General features: G+C 39.5%; 2 protein-coding genes across 3 annotated transcripts; both read left to right on the forward strand.

Annotated features, from left to right (window-relative positions):
• The first annotated feature begins 1,014 nt into the window (after nucleotides 1-1,014).
• LOC146988461 (meprin A subunit beta-like) lies at nucleotides 1,015-7,686 on the forward strand. Its single transcript, XM_085773824.1, has 15 exons — nucleotides 1,015-1,293; nucleotides 1,476-1,503; nucleotides 1,970-2,020; nucleotides 2,109-2,152; nucleotides 2,295-2,373; nucleotides 2,453-2,570; nucleotides 3,039-3,217; nucleotides 3,332-3,544; nucleotides 4,665-4,814; nucleotides 4,937-5,152; nucleotides 5,379-5,635; nucleotides 6,410-6,614; nucleotides 6,741-6,917; nucleotides 7,029-7,288; nucleotides 7,407-7,686. Exons 1-15 carry the CDS (start codon nucleotides 1,252-1,254, stop codon nucleotides 7,467-7,469), a joined length of 2,082 nt encoding a protein of 693 aa, XP_085629950.1. The 5' UTR covers nucleotides 1,015-1,251; the 3' UTR covers nucleotides 7,470-7,686.
• On the forward strand, nucleotides 1,201-21,130 carry LOC146988462 (meprin A subunit beta-like). Of its 2 annotated transcripts, XM_085773826.1 has the most exons (16): nucleotides 1,201-1,262; nucleotides 9,868-9,898; nucleotides 10,032-10,059; nucleotides 10,545-10,595; nucleotides 10,677-10,720; nucleotides 11,940-12,018; nucleotides 12,121-12,238; nucleotides 12,536-12,714; nucleotides 12,907-13,125; nucleotides 14,384-14,533; nucleotides 15,962-16,177; nucleotides 16,688-16,944; nucleotides 20,027-20,237; nucleotides 20,340-20,516; nucleotides 20,633-20,904; nucleotides 20,999-21,130. In XM_085773826.1, the coding sequence occupies exons 1-16, from the start codon at nucleotides 1,252-1,254 to the stop codon at nucleotides 21,023-21,025; spliced, it is 2,070 nt and encodes a 689-aa protein (XP_085629952.1). In that variant the 5' UTR covers nucleotides 1,201-1,251; the 3' UTR covers nucleotides 21,026-21,130. The 2 variants fall into 2 exon arrangements, with proteins under 2 accessions (XP_085629952.1, XP_085629953.1); XM_085773827.1 differs by lacking the exon at nucleotides 1,201-1,262 and having other exon boundaries at nucleotides 9,839-9,898.
• Nucleotides 21,131-22,534: the final 1,404 nt, after the last annotated feature.

Below are 22,534 nucleotides of genomic sequence, written 5' to 3' on the forward strand. Positions count from 1 at the left end.
ACAAAAAGAAAAAAAGAAATGTAGGTTTAAAGGGTGTCATATAGCTCATTGTGTTGAGCAGGTGCCCTATATACAGAGGCCCCAGTTCGACTCCTGACTACCTGGCGGCCCTTTGCTGCATGTCATTCCCCACTTCTCTGTCTCCCCATTTCCTTTCTCTTTCCAACTGTCCTTTAAAGTCATAAAAAAAACTTTAAAAAACAAAGAAAAAAAAGAAATGTAGGATTTAGTGATGTAATCCAGAGATTGACCGGGACTGGTTGTAAAGTCAGATTATTTCAGTATTTCAGCCTCTGCAGCTTGTTGGTGGTGGTTACCATTCCTATTTACACACAGTACTGTAATTACAGTGTAAAGATAAGGTGTGCGTGATAAAGAGTCACCATGCTCAGGATCTTGAAGTCAGTGTCTCTTTATTCAAGTGCACAGAATCCCCCACAACAAAACCTTGAGAGAGGAATGTGTAAAACAATTAATTCATTGTGAATGGTTTGATGATGACTGACAGTATGACAGACCCTGCTTCTTTGGATGGCTTGCACCATTAAATAATGCTGTAACCAAGGCATATAAAGTTTATATCAGTAGGCCCTACACTGTACATGTCATGGGCCCATTTTTCATTCTTAGATATAAGCACTGTTGCCCACTTTTGGAGGTTAGTCTATTGACTGGACACCCCAATAGCATCAGAGTAAATAGTCTTTGGAAGTGTTGTCCAGCTGTTATTTGGGACTGAATGATATACAATATGTTAACAAAATCTAAGACAGATTACATTTCAATAAAGATCTGATTTTAAATTAAAATATACTTGGAAGATGTTTACCATTTATTGTGGCATGAATTGTGTAAAGTGAATGAGTATGGGCTGTCAGTTAGATAAATAACAAATACCCATTTTATTGAACCAGCCAGTGTAGCATTTTGTGAATAAATATCAGCCAAATGAGCAAAAGGAGATGATGTCTACATTAGTTAATCTAAAACATTTATCTGTATCCAATATGTCGCTTTTAGAAGTCCACTTTAAACCGTTGGGCAATGGTATGTTTAGACATGAGGAAATTCACCTGAAATGAAACCAAAACTGTTAATGTTGTCAGTGCAATGTTCAGACCACATGAATATTACACACAGCAGTGTTATTCATCTGTATAAAAAGCCACAGCTTCTCCTCAGACTAACAGAGGCTGGACATGGTTGAACCCACACTCCTCTGCTACTGCATGTGTGTGTGTGACTGAAGCCATGTCACTCAGGTTTCTGATCCTGCTGTTTTGCCTGGGTTTGGTACGTAACTATAACATAGCATTCTGTGTTGCATTGTACGAAATATAGCCATTGTTTCGCTGTTGTGTTGACAGTCAGGACGCCACTTAATTCAATGTAAAATTAAAACATTTCTTCATTTTATTCTTTAAAATGTTGTGCTTTTGGCTTTTTTTTCTTCCTTTCTGTTTTTTTTTTTACAGGCAACAGCCAAACTAACAGGAGAAACAGGTGAGTCAGACCATGTGATGAGGTTTTGTTTCAGTTAACTGTAAGAGGATGTTAATCAGATTGAGGTACAATTACACTCAAGTCAAAGTCAGTGTATTTAGAGCTTATTGTTTAGTCATTAGCATTACTTTATGCTGCTCGCTTCTGTTCTCAATTAGCTCGGGAATACTTACATAGTGTGGGTGAGGGTGGTGTACACCCTGCCCCTGAACAGGTCACCCGTCTATCACAGGGTCGACATAGAGACATTCACACATTTACACCCATGAGCAGTTCTAAGAATGACCAATTGACTTCATGTACATGTCTTTGAACTATGAGAGGAAGCCAGAGAACCTAGAGAGAACCCACATGAGTAATGAGTAATAATGTTCTATCTCAGATTCTGATACAGTGTTTTGGTTTTTTACAATAAAGTGAAATACAGCGAAATATAATCTCATAATTATCAATTTTTCATTTGCAGAAATTGATGTTAATGAGGGCCATGACTGGGACATCTTTGAAATCAACCAAGGTTTGAAGGCTCTTTATTTCTGTTTTGTTCTGTCTGTTCTGTCTTCTGTTGTGTCTTTGATTCTGAAGAGTTTCATTGTCCTTTGAAGCGGCTGGGCTGGATCTGCTGGAGGGAGACATCAAACAGGAAGACGTAAGTTAGTGTAGACACATATTGGTGAAAAAACAGCCAATCATAAATTACATGTCTAAATAATGATCATTTATTAGCATAAAAAAAGCTGTGCTCATAGACCTAAAGCCTTTTCATATCTTGTTTTCTTCATTATTGTCAGGCATTTAGCAGAAACATCAGATTAGGTGATAAGTACCGCTGGCCAACAACCATTCCCTACTACCTGGAGAAAAGTCTGGGTAAGACACCGTGTTACAGAAACACACATTCATGTATCAAATCAGTTCATTCCTTCATGTTCTCTTGTCCTACATGTAGACATGAATGCAAAGGGAGTGATCCTGAAGGCCTTTGACCAGTACAGACTGAAGACCTGTTTTGACTTCACACCATGGAAAGGAGAAAAGAACTACATCTCAGTGTTCAAAGACAAGGGGTGAGTTAAATTCATTAACTGCTGTGATCTGTCTCAGACAGGGAAATCATATCTTTACTCTAAGTATACTTTTATAGTCACTATGCTACAGTAAAAAAAAAAAACAATCAACACATATGCAATGATATTATACCATCATACATGTACTTCATTGGAAGAAATGCAACCAAAGTGTTCTTTTAGGATCCATTTCTCATATGTCGCAATCGTTCCGTCATTCAAACCTTCACCAAAAGCACAGGCCAGAGATGAAAATGCAACATTTCATCAGTTGTGCCATATACTGTATCTGAAATGATACACAGGTCAGTATCAGCTCCACAGGAGAAATGCAGGTTGTCACACACTTCGAAGCCTCGACGTCCCATATAGCATCAATACAGCATTCATCCATGTTAATAATGCTACAATCAACAAACATTCAAACATGTGCAATGTGAAAGGCGTCACTGTCTTCATTCTGTGCAGATGCTACTCCTCTGTAGGCAACCAGCACGTGGGAAAGCAGCAGCTGTCCATTGGTGAAGGCTGTGATCGCCTTGGAACTGTTGAGCACGAGTTCCTGCATGCTCTTGGCTTCTGGCATGAGCAGTCCAGAGTTGACCGTGATGATTACGTCAACATCATGTGGAATCGCATTGAACCTAGTAACACCTTGTCAAGCATCTGAATAGATCAGATTTTTCTTACTGACAACTGTTGCTTCATCTTTATTTGTCAAAACAAAGAGTGAGTTCTTGGCATTATTTTTATGTTTGCAGAGAAAGAGCACAACTTCGACAAACACAATGACTCCAGTGCTCTGGGCGTTCCCTATGACTACAACTCTGTGATGCACTACCCTAAGACGGCCTTCAGCAAAGGCTCTGAGCCCACCATCGTAACCAAGATCCCCCAGTTCAGTGACGTGATTGGTCAGAGGATGGGGTTCAGTGCTGGTGACCTCACCAAACTCAATCGTCTTTACAACTGCAGTAAGTCATCTCACCTTGTCATTTTGTACAGAACACATCAGAACACATTCACTGGACAAACCATCAAGTTTCAGATGAGAAAACATCTGGTTAACTGTGATCCATATGATTAGAATACACTGTTTAATGTGTTGCAGGGCACTTAAAGCCTGTGGATCATGGTAGGTGGTTCAGTTCTCAGTTGTACCCATGTTGTACTGCCTTTGGCCAACAAACTGAACCCCACTTTGCTTCAAATGTATCACAAGTGTTTATGTGTGTATGAGAGAGAAGAAGCACTCTATTTTTACAGCCTGGCTTGGAGATTGCAGTAAAGGAGAGAGACCACACAGCTGGCCAGGGAAAAATAAGTACTTTGTTACTAAACTAAAACTAATCAAAAGGAAAGAACATGCTGCATGCCAGGGATGTAGTGTGTGTGTGTGTGTGTGTGTGTGTGTGTGTGTGTGTGTGTGTGTGTGTGTGTGTGTGTGTGTGTGTGTGTGTGTGTGTGTGTGTGTGTGTGTGTGTGTGTGTGTGTGTGTGTGTGTGTGTGTGTGTGTGTGTGTGTGTGTGTGTGTGTGTGTGTGTGTGACAAAGTGCATACATAATTAATGTTATATGAGCAAAATGAACAGAAATGAGAAACAAATAAAGAGATAAAGTGCAAAGTGATTCGGTAACAAATAGAGACAATATGTGTGTGTGTGTGTGTGTGTGTGTGTGTGTGTGTGTGTGTGTGTGTGTGTGTATGGATGTATAAACGAACAGAGAGAGAGAGAGCAGACTGACTATGACTGCCCTCTATAAAATTAGGCCCTGCCCTATTTTTTAATTTTGTGATGTGGCTTGACCTCAGGCTCCTAGGGGTGGAGCCTGGAAAGTGTTGTAGGGGAGAGGGATGGATGGATGGATGGATGGATGGATGGATGGATGGATGGATGGATGGATGGACGGATGGATGGATGGACGGATGGATGGATGGACGGATGGATGGATGGATGGATGGATGGATGGATGGATGGGATATTTGACAAAGAATATGCATTTGAAAAGCTTTCCAAGATAAAAGTAATAAAAAATGCATTGTACTGAAGTCCCTCAATGAATTTGTTCCCTCTGAACTGTTCCCTCTCCACAGCTAGGTCATCTACCTTTGTGGACAGCTGTAACTTTGAGGAGGAGAACATCTGTGGCATGATTCCAGGTCCTGGGAAGGCAAAGTGGGAAAGACGCTCGTGTGTGAAAGGAGGGCCTCAGACTGACTTCACCAACATGGGGCAATGCAAAGGTGAATACAAGTATATTTTGTCAGTCATTTGACAATCAGATCATGCACAAAATGACTTGTTTCATATAATATGACAACCTGTTGAGAATAAATATCACAGTTTTTTTGGCTGTTGTGCACAGGCAAAGGCTACTTCATGCACTTCAGCACAGCTTTTACCAAATCTGGTACACGGGCGTTTCTGGAAAGTCGTTGGCTTGACCCCAAACCTGGCGCCCAGTGTCTGCAGTTCTTCCTCTATAACACCGGGGCAGCTGATGATGTTCTCAATATCTGGGTGAGAGAGTACGACAAGGCTAACCCCAACGGTAAAATGAGGCTCTTCAAGACCATTTCAGGTAACATATAAAATAATGTGATTAGTGACATATTGGATTAACTAAACACTCCATGAGTAGCGTCATTACAGTAGCAGATGATTTTATGAGGCAGAGACTGCTTGAGTTTTCACTATTCAACAAACTGAAAAGCCCACACAGGCTATAGGACGACACTTTCTCCTATAATAAGCTTTTGATCAATAGGCTAGTGATTATTATCTATGATGTTTTCTGCCTGATACAGGAGGCCCCATGGGATCCTGGGAACCGCATAATGTTGATCTGAATGTGAAAAAAAGGGCCCGAGTGGTTTTTGAGGGTGTGAGGGGAAAGGGTCCATCAAAAGGGGGCTTCTCTCTGGATGACATTAACCTGTCGTCCACAAAGTGCCCTCAGCACATCTGGCACATCCGCAACATCACCGGCTTGATGGCCACCACACCAAAAGGAAAGAAACTGTACAGCCCTCGCTTTCTGTCTCCAGCAGGTTACTCCTTCCAGGTAAATGTCCTCTTTTTTTCAACATCCTTAATCAAGTACAGCACAGATAATAAGACAATGTTATATGATATCATTCAATTTTACTCAACACATGAAAAAAAGACTACGAGAAAATCAATTAAAGGATGAATGAACGGCATACTTCAAATCCTTCACTTGGACAGCAGGTGCATGGAACAAGCTGAGAACCATGGCTTCAGATTTTGGGATGCTGGCTCTCTCTGATGCTTTACACTTGGCTGCAAACTGTTGCAGTGAATTCTGGAGGTCACATTATGATTAAGCCAGTAGAACTACATCATTTACAAAGAGTTTCTGAAGTTCTCAATATGCACATTTCCTCACCTCGGTACCTCATGATCCAACAGACCACCAAGTGGTGATCAGTTGACCTCTCTGGGCCCCTCTCTTCTTCTTCTTCTGAGTGTCTAAATCATTTATATAGGCATATCTGATTATAGGACCTCAAATTTCATCACCATTGGTGCCCTGGTACATAATACACTTATAAACTACCTTATGATTGGTGTTTCTGGTGGCCAAATTGCTTGGAGAGTTGAATTCCTCAGGCAGAAATATAGATTAATTTGCTGCACAATCTGCATCACACTAACCCCCAGACCATCCCTGTCAGTCAGTTCAGGGTCTGCAAGGCTGAAGTTCACTGCTGAAGTCCCTTCCAAGGTCTGGCTTCAGGAAGGAGCTTGATTGTTGTCATTTACATTTAGAAAAGTAAAAAGTTAAAGTGTAATGCTTCTTTGCATGTGTCTGTAGGTAGGCGTGTACCTAAATGGAATAAGTGGTAATCCAGGATACATGGCCATCTACTTCTACCTGACCTCAGGGCCCAATGACCACCGCCTCAAGTGGCCGTGTCCATGGCAACAGGCCACCATGGCCCTCATGGATCAACAGTCTGACATCAGACAGCAAATGAATATGCACCATATGGTCACCACTGATCCCAACCAACTTGATGGTAACAAATTAGGAGAGAAGTTGTGGTGAAGCATGCTTGACTATCTTTCTATCAACTGATCATCCTACTGTCTGTGAGTTGTTGAGTTTATTCAGACACAGAATTACATTATCCTGTTTCTCTCAGGTACAGAGTACTACTGGGACAATCCAAAGAAAGTTGGCTCTAAAGTGACTGAGCCAGGCGGCAGCTATTATTATCGAGGCCCAGGCTTTGGAACAAGTTTATTCATCACCCACAGCAGATTGAGGAGCAGAAAATTCATCAAAGGGTGTGATGCTTTCTTCCTCTTGAGTCTGGAAGGTATGGAAGACACAAGTCTGTTAGAGAGGACCAGGATACCCCAAACTATACTTTATATCCAAGTTTCATCCTGCCTCTGAACCATCATGATTGTTGTCTGTTTGTCCTCAGATATCTCCAGTCTGCTGGCGCCTCAGCCTCTGCCTCACTCTGCAGCCCATGATGCTGCCAGTCTAATGAGAGCTGGAGACCAAGACGCTCCACAAGGAGAAGCTAATAACCCCACGGTGATCACAGCTGTGGCAGCATCTGTGGGTGCAGTCATGCTGGTGGTTGCTATGCTGATTGCAGTCAGCGCCTGGATGATGAGGAGGAGACAGCAGGAGAGCGATAAAGTAGCGATCATACAGGACATGCCTGGATTCATGGAGGTGAGCAAGAGTCACACTATTAAGGATCAACGCAAATCACATCACTGCAATTTAGGCTGGCAATAATTAGTTGTGCTTCATTAGCATCAGTGCACCTCAACTGTCCTTTGCATTACAGGAACAACGTCCTCTCACCAAGCAGAAACATCCTCACTGCCCAGAGGACAAGGTGCATTATTAAATGGCTACAACAACTGTTTCACCAGGTTGCTACCTTAATCTTTTTCATCTATCATCTTTATTTTTCATCTATCATCTGCTGCAGTGTATATGTAGTTGCATGTTAAAAAGACAATAAAAAAAAAAAAATATTCTAATTAATTGTTCCTGTGATTTAACAGACTGATTTGTTGTGGTCACATATCATGAAAAAACATTATCCAAGTCCTGGGAGCTCTGTAGGGGGAGAGTGGGGTAAAGTGAGACATTTTTTACATTTGCTCCCCTCTAAGCAAGCTAAAATGATTCAAAGTTTATAAATTTCCCATTAATTCAGGATGTTTGCAATGGAAATTATCAGAATGTATTCAGGACGAAGGACAGTGAAAATATGATATAAATATATATATATATATATAAAAAGTGGTCTTGTGTCTCACTTTACCCCAGCTCCACTTACTTTTTCCACTCTGAAACTACCATAAGAACACAGGTTGTAACAGTTAGAGTCCTGACAGCTAGCTTGACAACCACACATCCCAGAACTAATGTCGGACTAGTAACAGAATCATGGGGATTGGTCAATTAAGCACTTTTTTTTCTCAACACAAAGTGACTCAAGAACAAAATCAAATACAACAAAAAATGTTTTAATTAACATTCAAATGACAGATAGAACCAGTTAGATAGTCTGGGGGTCAGATTGTAGGTCCCGACAATTGTGAACATTTCGATCAAAAGTCCTCTTTTATGTGGGGGGAGCCGACAAAGTTGAATGTGACTAAAATTGAATGTAACCAATAAATAAGCGAGCTGAGAAAACAAAAGAAAACAAAAGAAAAATTCCAAGGCACTCTCTTACCTATAAAATGCCTTTATTAAATTATGGCATGGTCAACATGACAATTAAAAACTCCGACACGTTTCGGCATCTAGCCTTCATCAGGGAGTCAAATAAGCGAGCTGACTGAAGAGCACCTAGCATAACAAAGCAGTGTGGCTACAGATCATGTTTGATCACGCGAGATTTCTGGCTTGGGGGATGAGATTCTAGTGTAAATCTTTGTGTATGGTGTGCTCACAGTGTCTCACTCTTGGATTTATTATAATACATCCATGGTCTCACTTTACCCCGCAGCATTTCTCTCACTTTACCCCAACACCCCCATTTTAGAAAAAACGACCTCTCTTAGAAATTTAGGCTAATTTTCAGCCAGCATCATCACATGGTTTTATGTGTTGGTAGTTCATCATCATGTATCATATAAGTTTTTCTACCTGAATCAATTTGCTTTGGCACAACAGTTGATTAAATTGACACCAAGAAAATTTACTTTTACAGGCAAAAATCATATTTTTGTGAAAAAAACATGCTTTCCACAGCATCATGAGGAAATGGGAGGGGCTTGAAAACATAATGGTCAGAATGACCAAAAATGTATTCCGTTGCCTAGATACAGGGGGTGTCTTACATTACCCGGTGTCTCACATTACCCCACTCTCCCCTACCACAGAAATGCAACACATTTAGGGTGACATTTTTGGTAACTTACTACATATTCACTTTAACAGGTGGAAATTATATCACATTTTAACAGTTTACATTAATGCTGAGTTCCACAATGAGACTTCAATAGCACTTATAATATCTTATATTACTTATACTACTTACTTATAATAATCTATAGTTTAAAATACATTTACGTACAAATTATCTATCAGTTGAAAAAGGTGGTTACTTAACACCTTTTTTTAATTGTAATATAATTCACTTGGAGTGAAATTCATTCTTTATAACTAACTTTGGTAGGGTCAAAATAATGACAAATGTCTTGAAGTCTATATTGTCATTAATCTAGGAAACAGAACTGATGGGTGTAGTACAAACAGCAGCCACAGAGACGCAGCATACTCAATATAACTGTTCAGAGTGCCTCATGATCAGGAAACACCCACAATCTATTCTCCTGTTAAACTTTAACAACAGTAGCCTAGTCCTCACAGTCCGACTACCACTGCTTTCAACTGTTCAGTAGTTGAAAATAAATGTTATTGATTTTATGATTCATGATGTTTTTAAATGACATCCATGTACGTTGCTAATGCTGGTTGTACCTTCATGACAGATCTGAATTAGGTCTGAATGTTTTAATCTTTCCAAACGAACTGCACCATTGTTTATTAGTGTTATTAGAATACTTAGATAAGATAACTATTAATGATTAATTAAGCAGCCATGTAATCTAACCCCAACAGAAGTCATAAAAATGTTTGGATCATGTGAATGTTACGTGGACAGCTGCGTTCTTCTTCTGTATATATATAAAAAATAAAGCCATAGTTTCCCTCAGTCACACAGAGGCTGGACGAGGTTCAACCCACACTGCATGCGTGTGTGTGGCTGGAACCATGTCACTCAGGTTTCTGATCGTGCTCTTTGGCCTGGGCTTGGTATGTAACTGTAACGTTGCATTCTGTGTTGTTTGTGATGCAAAATATAGCCATTGTTTCACTGTGTTGATAGACAGGATGTCACTTACTTCAGTTTTAAATTCAATTGTTGTGCATTGGATTTATTTTACAGGCAGCAGCCAAACTAACAGGAGAAACAGGTGAGTCCAATCATATGATGAGGGTTTGCATCAGTTACGGACTTAGAAATTATTGGTTTTGCTTTGTGAGCACACTAGAGCACCATACAGTAATTTTCCATTGTGACAAAATAACAGTGTTGAAGATGTGATGTCATGTTGTGTCAAATGTATAATTAGGTTCAAATGTCCCACAGAGCAAGAAATTTGAATAGTCCTGTAGTATAGTATACTTCCAAGAAAACTAGAAAAGCTCAAACTCTCTGACATAAAAGTATGAATACTGACTGAAGTTGAATTCAAGCATTCAGGTCCAAGACTAAATGTGCTTTTAAAACTGATATATGATAAATATATATATATATATGTATCATGTCCACACATCTGCACGATGACAGTCTGATACTGGAGGTGGGACAGGTCATAAAACCAATGAGATAATGTCTTACCTCAGTTTCTGATACAGTGTTCTTGTTCTTAATTTTTTATTTTTTTTTTGGTTGCAGAAACTGATGTTGATGAAGGCCATGACTGGGACATCTTCAACATCAATGAAGGTTTGATAACTCTTTTTTTATATATTTTGTTCTGTTGTGTGTTGTGTCTTAGTTTCTGAAGAGTTTCCTTGTCCTTTGCAGCGGCTGGGCTGGATCTGCTGGAAGGAGACATCGAACTGGAGGAAGTAAGTTGGCACAAACATCAAGGACTCAGATGCAGATACTATTTAACACTGTTCATCCACTGCCTGTTGGTATCTGGCATCCTGGAAGCATGATCAGATGTTTGTGCACAGAAAAATATGTAATTCATAATTTGCAGTCCGTAGAGAGTAATTCCCTTTTGAGAGGTAGACTGACCTATTGGAGACAAAACCATTACCCAGGGTACAAAACAAGGATTCTTGTTTTCTTGAAAAACTTTTGTTCAAACACAAACATAATTCTACATTGAAACAGTAACACTGAAGTTGGGTAATATGGGCAATATTAGTGAGTTTACCTAAAAATACACTGAATAATTACAATATAGAAGCAAGAAATGGACTGATCCAATTCTGAAACAATCTAATTTGTTAAAACAACCAACCAACCGAAAACAAAATATACTACTGAGTTTTCTCCCGGCTGCGACAGGAATGGTACAAGCTTAAACATGGTAAAGGTAGCCCTCATTGTTTTGAAGCACATCTAAATTTGAAGTTTTGGTAACACTTTATTTGACGCCTATCTCTATAACGCACTATAACCATACTAAAAATGAGTTATAATGTAGTTATAGTACTGTATAACTATAATTATAAACACTCATAAATGATCATACTGCTTTATAACAATAGTTATAACACTCTATAAAGCATTTTATCTTGACTTATAAGGTCAGGTATTATAATGCGTTATAATTGTTAACTTGCTGACAATGCAAATTATCATAAGACTTTATAACAATAAGCATAACACATTATAGAGCGTTATAACTCTATTATAATACTTGACCTTATGAAATTAGGTCAAGTATTATAGCCATTATGAAATGCTCTATGATGTGTTATGCTTATTGTTATAAAGTCTTATGATGATTTATGAGTGTTTATAATGATAGTTATACACATCTATAACCCAATTATAACACATTATAACTATATTTATAATGCATTATCGATGTGGGCATCGTCAGCCAGTTACGAACAGTTATAGCGTATTATAATACCTGACCTTATAAGTCATGATAAAATGCTTTATAGTGTGTTGTAAAGGATTATGATCACTTATGAGTGTTTATAACTATAGTTATATAGCGCTATAACTGCATTATAAGTCTGGTTATAATGCGTTATAGAGATAGGCGTCAAATAAAGTGTTACCGAAGTGTTTCTTCTCTGTTTCATTCTTCATCGTCATCAGACATCCAGCAGAAACTCCATCAAAGGTGATAAGTACCGCTGGCCAACCACCATCCCCTACTACCTAGAGGACAGTCTGGGTAAGACACTGAGACATCCGTTCACAGCACTCATAATGGTTGGATACATCAAATCATCACATTTCTTCACATTTTTCTGTCCTGCATTTTTGCAACATGTAGACATGAATGCCAAAGGAGTGATCCTGAAAGCGTTTGACCAGTACAGACTGAAGACCTGCATTGACTTCGCACCATGGAAAGGAGAAAAGAACTACATCTCAGTGTACAAAGGCAGCGGGTGAGTAAAGTTTTTAACTGCTGTGATCTGTTTCAGACAAACCAGACCAAATACACACCTGGAACTGTAGAGAACTGAAAACAAATTCTCCACCTCATCTTATTCCAAGAGGCACAATAAGATAGGCTACATTCTTAATTCAGTATAGTATACTGTAGGTTTATACTGTATGTAACTCAAGTTTTAGGCTTATACTCACAATAATCATTACCCTCATACTAAAATAGGACATGAATGTTGTTCCACTGTCCAGAGCTTTGACTGGACAACCTTGCATGTTCCCTCCATTCTGTGTAGATGCTCCTCCTCTGTGGGAAAGCAGTATGTGGGAAAGCAGCGTCTGTCCATTGGTAGAAACTGTGATCGCCTTGGAACTGTTGAGCACGAGTTCCTGCATGCTCTTGGCTTCTGGCATGAGCAGTCCAGAGTTGACCGTGATGATTATGTCAACATCATATGGGATCGCATTGAACCTGGTAAGACCTTGAATTACAGCAGTAACACCATTGAATCAAGAGATGTACAGAAACTGTCCTGTCCTGCATGTTTCTCTTTATGCTTCTGAAGCCTCTGAATATATTTTTTGACCGACGCCTGGTGCTTCATCCATACTGGTCAAACCAAAAACAAAGACTGAATTCCTTATATTCTTTAAATGTCTTTTGCAGGGAAAGAGCACAACTTCAGAAAACGTGATGACACAGAGTCCAGTGCTCTGGGCGTTCCCTATGACTACGGCTCTGTGATGCATTACAGTAAGACATCCTTCAACATCGGATCTGAGCCCACCATCGTAACCAAGATCCCCCAGTTCAGTGATGTGATTGGTCAGAGGATGGGGTTCAGTGCTGGTGACCTCACCAAACTCAATCGTCTTTACAACTGCAGTAAGTCATCTCATCATTCTTGAAGGAGTTAACAGCTTTTTTACATACACCCTTTTGAAACTGTTTGCCTTCAATGCATACATGATCTTCAGTAAATGGGCAAAATGAACCTACACTGGGGGGTCATTTGAGTGTGTGTGAACTAAATTAATCACCTCATGAGATTATTGTAGTCTCATAATAACCTGGCAGATTTATTAGAGGGGTCAGAGTCTATGTGGTGTAAACAGGTGCCGGTATGTATCGATGATCTTGGGCAATAATCTTGGCCCTAATAGTGAAGTTGCAGAATGGTTTAGCCATAAATGCATGATCAGACTTTTGCTTACTGCAATAAAACTCTTTACTTATTAAGCTGTGGGCAATGCAATTTAACACCTTGTTCATTCTTGTCAGTCTCTCACTTTTTTTTTTTTTAAAGATTTGTTTTTTATTAACAGAATCTCTTACAGGATGTTTATGGTGCATAGCAAGCATCTACAGTTTGTTAATGAGATAGATCGTATTTTACAGAGAGAACGTACTGTACATAATTTTACAAATACACCACAAGGATGATTTCTAAACATCAGAAGAGATAATAAGAAAAGAAAAAATAATAATAATAAAAAATAAAATATATGAAATCTAAACAAAATAAAAAATTTCACATGACCCTTTCCCACCCTCTTCCCTTGTATGGTTCTCAATTTCCTTTCATTTACATACTTACACCGTCCATAATTTATACATAAACCCTTCTGTACACATTCATATATATATGAATCAGCGCACTACTCACAATAAATACATCAATGAGCAAATTTATACAGGAAGGATCACAGAGGGCTAATTTGAAGCTGATTCAGGAAGAGTCGCACCATCGTTATCAGCGAAGTCCAGTGAAGGCAGAATGTCTATGAAGGGGCCCCAGATTTTTTCAAAGGCTGCATGCTTCCCTCTCACATTATATAATATCTTTTCAGGCGTGCAGTAAGACACAAGCTCATTAATCCAGTGTCTAGTTGATGGAGAATTTTCAGATTTCCAGTTAGGATACATTTTTTCACTGCAGTGCCGTCAGTCTCTCACTTTAATAGTATTATTAGCTTTAAAACGCATAGAAAGGATTCGTACAATGAATCTATTATCATTTGCGGAAAAATATATGCACTTTATTCATTTTCCAGGATCATGAACTGTAATGAGTAAATCAAATGAAACAAGATAAAAGCAATTTATGTGCTCGATAAACTTGTTCACTGTTGCCTCTCTACAGCTAAATCATCTAACTTTGTGGACAGCTGCAACTTTGAGGAGGAGAACATCTGTGGCATGATTCAAGGTCCTGGGAAGGCAAAGTGGGAACAACAAAGTTCTGTGAGTGGAGGACCTCAGACTGACTTCACCAACATGGGGCAATGCAAAGGTGATCGTCACTCAACAAATGCATGTCATCTTGCCAGTGTTTTTGACTGACCGAGTGCATTCACTCAAGTAATCACATTATATAAACCTTTCTGTTCGGGTGCCCTCGGGGCCATGGGCCCTTGACAAAGTTGTGAAAAATGTTGATACATTATGATTTTTCAAACTACTTAAAAATGTGATCGTGAACTGATGACGTGTCAGAAGTGAGCTGCAGAAACAGAAACATTTGTCGTCAGTAGTTACATGAAGTTTTTTTATTAAAGTAAAAAAGTAAGTTTGCAGTTATTATCATAATTTACACACAAAGCAGGAGTGGTTCCAGAAAACACAAGGGTAAGAACGATACTGGAACCAGGCTGGGTGGGAGAACTTTTTGACATTTTGAATTGTTTATATGTTAAAACCGTGAATCAAAAGTACACAGAAATAAAGTCAGAATACACTACTGAGCAGAATATAAAAACACACTGCTTGAATAACACACACGATTATAAATATTACTGCATCTTATCTGATTTCATAGTTGCGTGGACTTGGTGCAGTGTCTGAAAAACACAAAAATCCCTGACAGACCAGCGATCATGCTGATATTGTTTGATGGTTCAAGATAAACATGAAAGTGCTTTATTAATACTGTTAGTAGTGATATGTTCTATCTATTAGATATGCTCTGTTATCTGCTGGATAAACAGCAGCACAGTCTATCACCTGTATGACACACTGTAGCCTATCATAGATCATTTCTCATCACAAATGTAGAAATGAAACATAGTCAGTGTGTTAAGATGAAGCCAAAAAACAGATTAAATACCCAAAGGCAGCCAGGGAGGCAGAGGCAGGTTAAGTGACTTTATTTTTTTTTTAAAATGGTGACGAGAAAAAGTGAAGCGGGATTGTGAATTACCATGGCTGGGGAAACACCAAGCTATGGGCAAAAACCAGGGAGGGAAGATGGTGAAGCAGGTTGGGTGAGGCAAAGGCAGGGCTGCAGACGGAGAGAAGAAACAACAGGTAAAAAAACAAAACAGGAACAAGCACAACCGAGAAAACACACACAAGGAAAGGGAGCTGAGCAGTTTACCATAAGAGGATTTAGAACAAACTGGTGGAGAGTGGAGTGAGAGACTGTGGTCCCTAAGCTGCAGGTGGTGGGAGTGGCAGGCAGTGAAGATGAACTGCAGGTGTGTCAGGAGGTCCAGTGGAGGATGAACAGGGAACAGCTGCATGTGCACAAACACACACACACACAGGGAAATGCAGACAGGATACAGAAGGACAGGGTAGAGGGAAACACTATAGGGAAAAAACAAAACCCTAACACAGTGTTAATTATTTAACATTTATGGGAGTGCAGAACCAAAATGACTTCTTTCCTATAATATGACAAACTGTTAAATACAACTGTCATTTTGGATGTTGTGCACAGGCAATGGCTACTTCATGCACTTCAGCACAGCTGTTGCTGAACCGGGTACGCGGACGTTTCTGGAAAGTCGTTGGCTTGACCCCAAACCTGGCGCCCAGTGTCTGCAGTTCTTCCTCTATAACACCGGGGCAGCTGATGATGTTCTCAATATCTGGGTGAGAGAGTACGACAAGGCTAACCCCAACGGTAAAATGAGGCTCTTCAAGGCCATTTCAGGTAACTTTCAATTTGAATTTCAAGACTTTATTTATCAACAAGGGGCAATTAAAAGTACATGTGCAGCAGCATCAATATCAAGAGGTGTAGAATAAATAATATAAAACTATGTAGAAAAATAATACAAACTATGATGATGATGATGATGATAATGATGATCAGTGCAAGATAAATTGTACAGTGCAAGGACATGTATGTTATATCCAAATGGAAAATTGAAATAAAATAATACTCACAAATACTCAGAAATGAGGACAGAAATAATGTGAAATAACAAGATGAGTGACATATTGGATTAACTAAAGGCTCTATGAGCAGTACCATTACAACAGCAGATGATTTTATGAGACAGAAAACAACAAAACAAAGAAGCAGGTCAAGGCAGCTTCCACACAGCAAGCATTAAGACTGCTCCACTTTTTACTGTTCACCATAAACTGAAAGGCCCATGGACAAAAGCTCCTCTTATTATCTGGTTGGAAAATCGATGATGTCATCTGTCTGTCACAGGTGGCCCCATGGGATCCTGGGAACTGCACAATGTCGATCTGAATGTGACACAAAAGGCCCGAGTGGTTTTTGAGGGTGTGAGGGGAAAGGGTCCATCAAAAGGGGGCTTCTCTCTGGATGACATTAACCTTTCGTCCACAAAGTGCCCTCAGCACATCTGGCACATCCGCAACATCACCGGCTTGATGGCCACCACACCAACCGAAGAGAAACTGTACAGCCCTCGCTTTCTGTCTCCAGCAGGTTACTCCTTCCAGGTAAATGTCCTTTTTTTTTTTTTTTTCAACATCCTTATTTTAAGTTTTCATCAAGTACAGCACAGAAAGCATGCATTTTTTTAGTGGTCAGACAATGGTATATGATATATAAAATGATAATAATAATTCAAATGTCACATTCATAATTCCATTCTACTCAACACATAGAAGATTAAATCAAAAAAATCCATTAAAGTAGTGATTGAACATAATCTGTAATGCTACGTACTCTGATGCTTTACTATGAGAGGCCGTTTAGGAAAGAGAGTATAATAGTGTGTGTAAGAGAGTATAGTAGTGTGTGTATAAGAGAGTATAGTAGTGTGTGTAAGAGAGTATAGTAGTGTGTGTATAAGAGAGTATAGTAGTGTGTGTATAAGAGAGTATAGTAGTGTGTGTAAGAGAGTATAATAGTGTGTGTAAGAGAGTATAGTAGTGCGTGTAAGAGAGTATAATAGTGTGTGTATAAGAGTATAGTAGTGTGTGTAAGAGAGTATAGTAGTGTGTGTAAGAGAGTATAATAATGTGTGTATAAGAGAGTATAGTAGTGTGTGTAAGAGAGTATAATAGTGTGTGTATAAGAGAGTATAGTAGTGTGTGTAAGAGAGTATAATAATGTGTGTATAAGAGAGTATAGTAGTGTGTGTATAAGAGAGTATAGTAGTGTGTGTATAAGAGAGTATAGTAGTGTGTATAAGAGAGTATAGTAGTGTGTGTAAGAGAGTATAATAGTGTGTGTAAGAGAGTATAATAGTGTGTGTATAAGAGAGTATAGTAGTGTGTGTATACGAGAGTATAGTAGTGTGTGTAAGAGAGTATAATAGTGTGTGTAAGAGAGTATAATAGTGTGTGTAAGAGAGTATAATAGTGTGTGTAAGAGAGTATAGTAGTGTGTGTAAGAGAGTATAATAGTGTGTGTAAGAGAGTATAGTAGTGTGTGTAAGAGAGTATAGTAGTGTGTGTAAGAGAGTATAATAATGTGTGTGTAAGAGAGTATAATAGTGTGTGTATAAGAGAGTATAATAATGTGTGTATAAGAGAGTATAGTAGTGTGTATAAGAGAGTATAGTAGTGTGTGTATACGAGAGTATAGTAGTGTGTGTAAGAGAGTATAATAGTGTGTGTAAGAGAGTATAATAATGTGTGTATAAGAGAGTATAGTAGTGTGTATAAGAGAGTATAGTAGTGTGTGTATAAGAGAGTATAGTAGTGTGTGTAAGAGAGTATAGTAGTGTGTGTATAAGAGAGTATAGTAGTGTGTGTAAGAGAGTATAATAATGTGTGTATAAGAGAGTATAGTAGTGTGTGTAAGAGAGTATAATAGTGTGTGTATAAGAGAGTATAGTAGTGTGTGTAAGAGAGTATAGTAGTGTGTGTAAGAGAGTATAATACTGTGTGTATAAGAGAGTATAGTAGTGTGTGTGTAAGAGAGTATAATAGTGTGTGTATAAGAGAGTATAATAATGTGTGTATAAGAGAGTATAGTAGTGTGTTTAAGAGAGTATAGTAGTGTGTGTATACGAGAGTATAGTAGTGTGTGTAAGAGAGTATAATAGTGTGTGTATAAGAGAGTATAGTAGTGTGTGTAAGAGAGTATAATAGTGTGTGTATAAGAGAGTATAGTAGTGTGTGTAAGAGAGTATAATAGTGTGTGTATAAGAGAGTATAGTAGTGTGTGTAAGAGAGTATAGTAGTGTGTGTAAGAGAGTATAATAGTGTGTGTATAAGAGAGTATAGTAGTGTGTGTAAGAGAGTATAGTAGTGTGTGTAAGAGAGTATAATAGTGTGTGTAAGAGAGTATAGTAGTGTGTGTAAGAGAGTATAATAGTGTGTGTATAAGAGAGTATAGTAGTGTGTGTAAGAGAGTATAATAGTGTGTGTAAGAGAGTATAATAGTCGGTGCATATTCTCATTTGTCTAGGTCATAGTATTTCAAAGGAGGTTAAATCGAAAGCAACTGGACTTAGTTATTTGTCTAGGAAGACGTTTCACCTCTCATCCAAGAGGCTTCATCAGTTCATGTACGCAGCTGACCAGGCTCGGACTGGTCCAACTATCTGGTGTGGAGACTCACTATTTAACCTCTTGTGTGGGCGTTCACAAGGGTGATGATGTCACTGGTTCCCTTTTGTGCTCCAAGTGCCAACGACAGAGAGGACAGATGGTTTGAAAGAGGAGTTAAAGAAGCCATCTATGTAAAAGTAGAGAAACCATCCCTCAACAGGGGAGGAGGTCTCAGACACCACCTATCTCCAATTTACAATGCTGCCCTTTCATCCCTTCCCAGGAGATTCAACAATCTAGCCTCAAAGAACAACTACTGTTCACAAGTGGCAAGTGACTCCAACGACTGTCGTTATAACAACATAGGGCACTAACGAAGTCGAAACCAACTTCCATCAAAGACAGTCATTTTAACGACTGTCATTGGCACTTGGAGCACAAAAGGGAACCAGTGACATCATCACCCTTGTGAACGCCCACACAAGAAAATAAATAAAAATAAATAGTGAGTCTCCACATCAGATAGTTGGACCAGTCGCAGCCTGGTCAGCTGCGTACATGAACTGATGAAGCCTCTTGGATGAGAGGTGAAACGTCTTCCTAGACAATAACTAAGTCCAGTTGCTTTCGATTTAACCTCCTTTGAAAAAAAAGAGTATAATAGTGTGTGCGTATGACTATACTAGTGTGTGTAAGAGAATATACTAGTGTGTGCAGTGTGTTAGAGTATAGTAGTGTGTGTGTGTGTGTGTGTGTGTGTGTGTGTGTGTAAGAGAGTATAGTAGTGTGTGTGTGGTGTGTGTGAGAGCAAATATGAATTATTTCCTAAACGGCCTCTCATACTTTACACTTGGCTGCAAACTGTTGCAGTGAGGTCTGGAGGTCACATTATGATTAAGCCAGTAGAACTACATCATTTACAAAGAGATCCTGAAGTCAATATGCACATTTCCTCACCTCGGTACCTCACATGCCACATGATGAAACTGTGTGGAGTTATAGTTCAAGCAGAACTATAGAGGGCAAAACCCATTTACATTTAGAAAAGTGCCTAATGCTTCTTTGCATGTGTCTGTAGGTAGGCGTGTACCTAAATGGAAGAAGTGATCGTCCAGGATACATGGCCCTCTACTTCTACCTGACCTCAGGGCCCAATGACCACCGCCTCAAGTGGCCGTGTCCATGGCAACAGGCCACCATGGCCCTCATGGATCAACAGTCTGACATCAGACAGCATATGAACATGCACCGAATGGTCACCACTGATCCCAACAAAATGTCCTCGGATGGTAACAGAAGGGGGGAGAAACCTTTTATCAACTGATCATCCTACTGTCTGTGAGTTGTTGAGTTTATTCAGACACAGAATTACATTATCCTGTTTCTCTCAGGTACAGAGTACTACTGGGACAATCCAAAGAAAGTTGGCTCTAAAGTGACTGAGCCAGACGGCAGCTATTATTATCGAGGCCCAGGCACTGGAACAAGTGTATTCATCACCCACAGCAGATTGAGGAGCAGAAAATTCATCAAAGGAGATGATGCTTTCTTCCTCTTGAGTCTGGAAGGTATGGAAGACACAAGTCTGTTAGAGAGGACCACCACACACTGTACCTTGTCCTAATTTCACTGTTGTCTGTATCCTGCCTCTGAACCATCATGATTGTTGTCTGCTCATCCTCAGATATCTCCAGTCTGCTGGCGCCTCAGCCTCTGCCTCACTCTGCAGCCCATGATGCTGCCAGTCTAATGAGAGCTGGAGACCAAGACGCTCCACAAGGAGAAGCTAATAACCCCACGGTGATCACAGCTGTGGCAGCATCTGTGGGTACAGTCATGCTGGTGGTCGCTATGCTGATTGCAGTCAGCGCCTGGAGGATGAGGAGGATGAGGAGGAGACAGCAGGAGGAGAGCGACAAAGTGGTGATCATACAGGACATGCCTGGATTCATGGAGGTGAGCAAGAGTCACACTTTAAGGAAACGAATCAACACAAATCGTTGCATCATCACCAATGCACCTCACCTGTCACCTGCCTTCTTCATTACAGGAGCAACTTTCTTGTACCACCCCCTAGTGTCTTCATTGTCCAGAGGACAGGGCTGCAACACCTGTTGGATCAAGATCTTTTTCATCTATTAATCTGAAGTAGCATGTTAAAAAGAAAATAAAAAAGTTGAAACATCTGCCTTCAAATCATTTGCTCACATCAATACAGTAATTTAGAGTGGTCACTTTAAAGTGCATGTTTTTAAAGGTTCCCACCACAAAAACCAATCAACCCCTAACTAGAGGACTATGTATGTAATATAATTAAATAATATAATAATATAGAAGGTGATGTTAACTTCTCTCGTTATAGGGGCATATAGCCTACAGTCTGTCATATTTTACATGTCTATATGGGTAAAGGCCTTTTTTACTTAACCAGTGTGTACACATACTACATGGGTTTCACCTCAAAGTGAATATGAGGAGTCTCTCCACCACTGGTTGTCGTGTGTTCTGTGTGATTTATGATTGAGTGTGCTACAGTAAAAGCTACACCACTTAAGTCATTCATCAACCTTGTCTTTTGGTGCACTGACCTGAGAAAATCTTGAACAATGGATCTCAGAGTTACAATAATTATTTAAAGGGACAACAAGGAGTTTTGGAAAAGCGAAGCGTTTTCACACTACATTTATGAGCCTCCGCGCACCGTGAAATTCTTTGACCGGTGCAAGACAGACTCATGTTTTCATTCATCAATAATTAAAGTCAGAGGTTCGAAGACGATCACATACCGTCGTAGTTCCGACCATAAACGGCAATTCAGCTGCGTTATTCTCATGACTCGCCACGAAACCGAAAGTAAAGAAACGCTGGTCGGCTCGACCAGCATTTCCACCACCACTAATAATAACAAAATAACGAATAACAAGACAAAACGATATATTTATCGAAAATGGGCCCATTAACAAGTGTGGGTAACGTAGATTCATCCACATTAACGTGAGACTTTTTTATAACCAAATAGAAACTCCTCGTTGTCCCTTTAAGCACATAATCATCACAGTCATACAACCTAATGACCCACTGGTAAAGTTACAATATTAATTACATTTCCCATGTGACACTTGTTCCGGCTGACCCGCGGGCTATGGGCGGGGCTATGTGGGTCAAGAAATGTTTACTTTATTTGACAGACTTAAAATAAATTATTAATGTGTATTAATGTCAGAATATTGGCTATGGCTACTCCTTACTGTTGATAGTTGTTGATTTTTATACTGGCTCAGGATTTAAGTTTGTTGGTGCCAGTTTCAAGTGTCACTCAGAGCTGTTTTTTCATATTGAATAAAAGATTAACGTGTGGCCCATTTAATAGCGGCGGGGCGGGTCGGGGCTGGTTGTGAAAATAGATGCAGTGGTGCGGGGCGGGCTGGGGCGGGACCCACGGGTTGGAAAAAAAACCCGACCCGCACATCACTAGTTCCAGCAGAAAAAAAAAAAGCCAAAGTCAAAACAACTCACTATTGATAGCCTAGTGCTAAACATGAGTAGTTTGAATGAAACAGTGTGATAAAAAACAACATAATGACAG

The sequence above is a fragment of the Trachurus japonicus genome, chromosome 4 (assembly GCF_045865225.1).
Source record: "Trachurus japonicus isolate A0001 chromosome 4, Traja_1.0".
NCBI lineage: Eukaryota > Metazoa > Chordata > Actinopteri > Carangiformes > Carangidae > Trachurus > Trachurus japonicus.

Bases quoted from the DNA above. Each gene is read 5' to 3' on its own strand.
- LOC146988461 (XM_085773824.1), top strand. From the start codon at position 1,252: ATGTCACTCAGGTTTCTGATCCTGCTGTTTTGCCTGGGTTTG. The intron at 2,153-2,294 runs GTAAGTTAGTGT...CATTATTGTCAG, and splicing joins GAGACATCAAACAGGAAGAC to GCATTTAGCAGAAACATCAG. The intron at 5,153-5,378 runs GTAACATATAAA...TGCCTGATACAG, and splicing joins GCTCTTCAAGACCATTTCAG to GAGGCCCCATGGGATCCTGG.
- LOC146988462 (XM_085773826.1), top strand. The intron at 20,238-20,339 runs GTAACAGAAGGG...TGTTTCTCTCAG, and splicing joins CAACAAAATGTCCTCGGATG to GTACAGAGTACTACTGGGAC. The intron at 20,905-20,998 runs GTGAGCAAGAGT...TCTTCATTACAG, and splicing joins ACATGCCTGGATTCATGGAG to GAGCAACTTTCTTGTACCAC.